The sequence below is a fragment of the Camellia sinensis genome, chromosome 10 (assembly GCF_055761805.1).
Source record: "Camellia sinensis isolate YWXY chromosome 10, ASM5576180v1, whole genome shotgun sequence".
NCBI classification, from domain to species: domain Eukaryota; kingdom Viridiplantae; phylum Streptophyta; class Magnoliopsida; order Ericales; family Theaceae; genus Camellia; species Camellia sinensis.
The window spans coordinates 169372674-169379931 of NC_138970.1; the positions used below are offsets into that span (position 1 = coordinate 169372674).

At 47.8% G+C, this 7258-nt stretch overlaps 1 protein-coding gene across 1 annotated transcript; it reads left to right on the top strand.

Moving 5' to 3' along the window:
- Positions 1-2788: 2788 nt before the first annotated feature.
- On the top strand, positions 2789-4872 carry LOC145800856 (uncharacterized). Its single transcript, XM_082890606.1, has 4 exons — positions 2789-3315; positions 3398-3496; positions 3707-3883; positions 4816-4872. Exons 1-4 carry the CDS (start codon positions 2911-2913, stop codon positions 4870-4872), a joined length of 738 nt encoding a protein of 245 aa, XP_082746732.1. The 5' UTR covers positions 2789-2910.
- Positions 4873-7258: the final 2386 nt, after the last annotated feature.

Here is a 7258-nt window from a genome sequence, read left to right on the forward strand (position 1 = left end):
TACCGTCCAGCAGTGCATGCCCTCCCTCGTGCCGTTTTTCGTCATTTTACCAGTTTCGACGAGAGAGCACCCGCAGATCTGCTTCTCAGAGAGCCAGAGCAGCATCTCTCTCACGAGGCCCGAGAGGTATTTACCTCATCTTCTGTATTTTACATTTCGCACATTTGCCATGCTTAAACATTTAGCCTGTGACATAGTACTTCCTTTACATCTTTGAACATGTAGTTTCAACACTTGAATTTCTGAACATTCGGCTCATTAATTAATTGCGAACACACAGCCCACATTAAAACACATGGCTCAAACACTGATTTGTCGAACACACGGCCCGAATTCGAAAGTGAACATACAGCCCACACTTTAAATGGAAGTTGAACACGCAGCCCAAACTTCAAATTCTCTGAACACGCAGCCCAGGTAGATAGTGAACACGCAGCCCACAATTAAACTGAAAGTTGAACACGCAGCCCAAAATTCAAATTCTCTGAACACGCAGCCCAGGTAGATAGTGAACACGGCCCACAATTAAACTGAAAGTTGAACACGCAGCCCAAAATTCAAATTCTCTGAACACGCAGCCCAGGTAGATAGTGAACACGCAGCCCACAATTAAACTGAAAGTTGAACACGCAGCCCAAAATTCAAATTCTCTGAACACGCGGCCCAGGTAGATAGTGAACACGCAGCCTACAATTAAACTGAAAGTTGAACACGCAGCCCAAAATTCAAATTCTCTGAACACGCAGCCCAGGTAGATAGTGAACACGCAGCCCACAATTAAACTGAAAGTTGAACACGCAGCCCAAAATTCAAATTCTCTGAACACGCAGCCCAGGTAGATAGTGAACACGCAGCCCACAATTAAACTGAAAGTTGAACACGCAGCCCAAAATTCAAATTCTCTGAACACGCAGCCCAGGTAGATAGTGAACACGCAGCCCACAAATTAACTGGAAGTTGAACACGCAGCCCAAAATTCAAATTCTCTGAACACGCAGCCCAGATAGATAGTGAACACGCAGCCCACAATTAAACTGAAAGTTGAACACGCAGCCCAAAATTCAAATTCTCTGAACACGCAGCCCAGATAGATAGTGAACACGCAGCCCACAATTAAACTGAAAGTTGAACACGCAGCCCAAAATTCAAATTCTCTGAACACGCAGCCCAGGTAGATAGTGAACACGCAGCCCACAATTAAACTGAAAGTTGAACACGCAGCCCAAAATTCAAATTCTCTGAACACGCAGCCCAGATAGATAGTGAACACGCAGCCCACAATTAAACTGAAAGTTGAACACGCAGCCCAAAATTCAAATTCTCTGAACACGCGGCCCAGGTAGATAGTGAACACGCAGCCCACAATTAAACTGAAAGTTGAACACGCAGCCCAAAATTCAAATTCTCTGAACACGCAGCCCAGGTAGATAGTGAACACGCAGCCCACAATTAAACTGAAAGTTGAACACGCAGCCCAAAATTCAAATTCTCTGAACACGCAGCCCAGATAGATAGTGAACACGCAGCCCACAATTAAACTGAAAGTTGAACACGCAGCCCAAAATTCAAATTCTCTGAACACGCAGCCCAGATAGATAGAATTTGCATGTAGCTTACTTTACTTCATCGGCACACAGCCCATTTCATCTTATTGTTAACACAGATATTCATTCTGAATGCAGGGTGGTTCTCGCAGTGTGCGAGGATATGGTTCTACCATGGCGCGGGATTGGTATGCTGAGCTCCCGGAAGGCGTCAGGGATTTGGTAGACTTGGCAGGGTTTGGGCCCTTCTGCACCGGGTTGTCACGCTGTCCTGCCCGGAGGACCTTGATGGCAGCTTTGGTAGAGAGATGGTGGGACACCACCAATTCCTTTCATTTCTCTGCCACCGGGGACATGACCATGACCCCTTTTGATTTTGCTGTATTGACCGGCCTTGATGTCGGAGGTTGGGCCATCCCCTATGACGAGGATATGGGCGAGTGGGAGGCCGCCTGGATGTATTTGTTGGGGGCTCGCCCACCTGTTGATAGGGTCTCTGGGAGAGTCCGATATACTTGGTTCTCCTCCCATTTCCGGCGGGCGGAGATGGTGCCCGAGACTCCTGAGGAGACAGAGCAGTATGCTCGTGGCTTCCTGATGTTCCTCTTCGGGACTACCCTGTTTGCCGACAGAGGGAACACCATTGGGCTATATTTGTTGAGCGCTCTGGTTGACCTATCACAGGTCCATAGATATGATTGGGGTGGCGCCGGCCTGGCTACCCTTTATTTTTACATGAGCGCGACCTCCCGCGGGCGGGGCGATTTGCTTGGCGGCTACTGGAGAGCCTGGGAGGTACTTTCTGTCCTCTCGATTTACATTTGTGCTCTTCATTACTTGTACCTTGCACACACAGCGCACCTTTACAGTCTGCATTTTGCTCTTAGCATTTCGTACTTACATTCTGCACTGCTTTTCTCAGCTATGGGCTTATGTATATTTCCCATCGTTAGCCCCAGTGCTGGAGGTGGTGGGGATTCCTGTGACCCCATATTCATTGATATTTGAGGGCCCGCACCGGGCGAGGCCTCGAGAGACCCTGGTTCGCCTGCGACAGTACTTCGACACTGTGCGACACTCAGAGGTACTCCAGAACTTTCAGTTCTTTTTATTTTCATCTTTGACTTGCTCTGTATATCCTCGTTTTCTGATTGGTTTATACATTTATCATCCGCAGATTACTTGGCAGCCTTGGGCACCCCTGGGTGATGATCTCTTACTTCAGTATACCGGGGCATCAGGCATCTCCCGGTATAGGGTCCTGCTCGAAGGGCCAGTCGGCAGAGTCTGGTTCCTGGGGGAGCGCTTTCTGTGCCAGGTACGGGGGTATCTTTCCCAGGATGTTCCCGCGGTACCTCCGGCTAGTATGCGGACCGCTGACAGGCTCTCTTACTCAGAGGTAGTCGGCGCCATGCTAGGCAGCGATGCTTTGTTATATGTTGCGGAGGGGGACTACGCCACCTATCGTCACATATATTTGATGCCTCCATTGACAGAGGCTCGTATTCCGATGATGAGACCTGCCGGTATGTCATCCTCGGATCAGGCTCAGGCTCGGGCTACAGACATCCCTTCTTCTAGCAGGGCTGGCGCATCTAGAGGTGGGAGTAGACCGTTTCCTCCGAACCCGTCGATTCATCCTCATCTGGGATGGCCAGATATGCCTACTGAGTTGATGGCGTGGCAGTATGGGACTAGCTCTCCGATTCCAGTTCCACTAGAGCCTCGGATGCCCAGTGATCGATATGCCATTGATCCGGACTCACCGCCGGTACGCTCCACTTTCGTCATTCATCATTTCAGATGTTTAGATACTCATTTGTTCACTGATGACTATGAACTCATTTTTGCAGCCATCGCGAGGGTACATGGAGGAGATGGTTGAGCTGGTGGCCACACTCGAGGGCATGGTCCTACGCAGGGAGGCACAGTTGTCTGTTGCGGGCATTCAGGTACCCTTCAGTTTTTCCTGGCATTTATCATACTTCTGATGACATGCTGATTTCTACTGCATTGATAGACTACTTGTGTAGAGCACATCTGACACACACCTCACTTGTACACTGTATTTACACGCACCCACTTCATGTAGCTTTTGCTCGTATCTGTATCCGATGTACATATTTGGACTGATGTATTTGATTTAAACTCCTTGTTTCCAGATGCCTACATGGTCCGGTCAGCCGCAGGCCAGGCCACCTGGGCCTCATTGGGGAGCTGGGCCATCCGGGCCTTATCAGGGAGCTGGGCCATCCGGGCCTTATCAGGGGGAGGGGCCATCTCGGCCTTCCCGGGGAGCCGGGCCATCTAGGCCTTATCGAGGAGCTCGAGGAGGACCGGTCCGCAGGCGCAGGGCTCATGTCGTAGAGGTGGAGCCTGATGAGGAGGAGGAGGAGGAGGAGGAGGCTACCGACCGCCAGTTCGAGACATCTGTTGAGGAGGGAGGCTCCGGTTTTGGCTCGGGGAACAGAGGCGAGGCTGAGGAGGATCCTGAGGATGACAGCTCCGACTCTGACGATGGTGTGGAGGTTGTCCCGCAAAAGAGGACTAGGCGTGCTTCTCGTTCCCGCTCCCGAGGATTTTGATGCTGCTATTTCCATGCTTTATTTTTCTTTTTACTAGTAGTTTGTAGCACTTTGCACATTGTTAGGCGGTTTTATTTTTGTAAAACTTGTACCTTTATTTGTTGTAATGCATGATGAAATGAAATAGCTTTTGGAAAGGTGTTTGTACTTTTAGGATCGTATCGCATCATTTTGTTTTGCACAAGAAATGAAATTGAATGGTAATGCGCATTGTAATCACCAAATCAGGTAGTGAACCGACGCAACAAACTAAACAACCCAACTTACTAAGATATAACAGAATCTTTAGCAAGTTTACAACTCGATAAGCAAAAAGCAACAATGCAGACAAACAAAACTTTAACAAAATTTGCTTAAACAGAGAGCAAGGACTCAAAACACAAAACACGTCCGCTCGACAAACAACTCGATAAACAAAGTACAACAACTCGATAAGCAAAAAGCTCAAAAACAAAAGGTGTACTTCTGACGATCTGGGCATCGGAACGCGTCTGAAATGAAGGCCTTCGGCTCTCCTGTTGTATGGCAATGCTTGGAGTTCTCCTTCGAAGAGCAAGACAGGGCCGAGGAGACACACTGCAACATTGCCAGCCATCCCTGGGAGCTGGCCGGCCAGAGACATGCCACGGCATGGAGGACTAGAGAGTTTCTGGTCCTTGCTTCAACCTTCAGTTGCACTTTGTCAGATGAATGTGTGGATTGGCTCAAAGAGGAAGCGCAAGTTGGGCTTAGCTTGGCATTAGATGCTCCGTCCAGCTCCGGGAGGGGACATAGAGATACTTGATTCAACTATACCCCAAATTTATTGCTTATTTAGCATTTTCAAGTTTTCTTTATGATTGTACTAAAAAGCAACCTCGATTGTAATGCAAGAGCAGGAGAACTCCATTTTGAAATCAATGAAATTGAAAGTTATGGTACTGAAAATTTTCCACTTTTGGTCCAAAAATGGTCTAAGTCATAAAAAGATTGATTTGAACAAAGTCAACTTTTATTAAAACTTTTCAAAACTATTTTCGATGTGGATCAGAATTGGTCACGCCGAAAATCTGTCACTGAAATGCACAACCCCAGATCCCTGCAACTGGAAAGTTGCCCCTAGTTTGAAGAACAATGCGGCACTCCAAAGCAACGGAAAGTTGCCCCTAGTTTGAACAGCACTGTACCGGAGATCACGGTAAATGCTGATAGATAGAGATGACTGAGATGATCGAAATGGACAAAGTTGATCGGGGAAAAGTTTATGACTGAACTTCAAGACGAAGCTGCCTACGTATCCCAAAGATGGGAATCAAGTCTTACGTAGTTCAGGCTTAGGTTCGCTCGAGTATTTTCACTCTCCTTTTGCGCTCTAACTTTTGCCAAGGCCGCCCTTTGCGGGTTTTCAACCTTGCGAGCTCAGTTTTTATATTTTCTAATTTTTTGTGCTCTGAATCTTGCCTAGGTCGCCCTTTCGGGTTTTCGGCCTAGCGAGCCTCTCAAGGATAGTATTTCTTCAACTTGTCCATATTGATCGGTTGTGAGAACTCCAAGCCATCTAGATCCATCAGAACCACAGCTCCACTTGACCAGATAGCTTTGATGATATAAGGACCAGTCCAGTTGGGTTTGAACTTGCCTCTTGGGTCGTGGATGGGAGCTCGGTTGTCTTTGAGCACCAAGTCTCCTTCTTTCAGATTCCTGGACTTAACCTTCTTGTTGAAAGCCCGGGCGATTCTGCGTTGATAGCCTTGGATGTGGTACAGTGCTTTCAGTCTTCTTTCATCAAAGAGCATGAGTTCTTCGAATCTGCTTTGCTGCCAATCTGCTTCGGCTATCTGGCATTCAGCCAATACTCGTAACGATGGGACCTCAATCTCAATGGGTAGAACAGCCTCCATTCCATAGACCAATGAATATGGAGTTGCTCCAGTAGAAGTTCTGATTGAAGTCCTGTAGCCCCACAGAGCAAATGGCAGCTTGTCTGGCCAATCCCGATAGGTTTCCACCATCTTCTGTAGTATATGCTTGATATTCTTGTTGGCGGCCTCAACCGCTCCGTTGGTTTGCGGCCTGTATGTAGATGACTTATGAAAAGCCACATTGTATTTCTCCAACAAATCTATCACTTCTTTCTTGAAATGGGAACCATTATCCGAAATTACCTCGTTTGGCACCCCGTAGCGACAGATGATATTGTTCCTGATGAACTTTGCGACATGCGACGCCTTCAACACTGCGTATGATTGGGCCTCGACCCACTTTGTAAAGTAATCTATCGCTACCAGGATAAACTCATGCCCGTTTGACCCCTTCGGGGTAACAGCTCCGATCACATCAATTCCCCAGACTGAAAAAGGCCACGGCGAAGTCATGTTGTATAGTTTTGACGGTGGGATGTTCATGCGATTTGCATGAATTTGACATTTGTGGCATCGCCGAACAAAACCAATGCAATCCTCCTCCATGGTTGACCAGTAGTAGCCCTGTCTGAGGATCTTTCTGGCCAGCATTACTCCATTCATGTGTGCACCGCACTCCCCCCCATGGATGGCTTCCATCAGGCGTTTTGACTCTTCAGCTTCTACACAGAGCTTATGCATTCCCAGATGGCCCCTTTTGTACAAATTTCCCCCGCAGATAATGAACTGAGCAGCCATTCTTCGGACAGCTCTCTTATCCTTGGCATTTGCCCCCGGTGGATATGCCTCCTTTTCCAAGAAGTTCCAGATGTCGTAATACCAGGGGTTGCCGTCTTGAACCTCATCTATGGCGGAAATCGACTCATATGCCGGCGCAAACTTCTGATCGATAATAACTGGACGCATCCGGACTCCGGATGGGATGTCTATCATAGAAGATAGAGTTACTAATGAATCTGCAAACCTGTTGTTCTCTCTTACGAGGTGGGTGAAATTTAGCTTCTCGAACCGAGGAATTAACAGATCCAAGGTTTGGTGGTAGATTATCATCCTTTCCTCTTTGACCTTCCAATCTCCTTTTGCTTGAGACACAACAAGGTTCGAGTCCCCAATGACGTCCACTCGTCTTGCCCCTAGTTCCAGGGCTGCTTCCAGGCCAGCAATACATGCCTCATACTCTGCTTCATTGTTGGAAACTTTGAATCGGAGCTTGAATGCTAAAGGGATA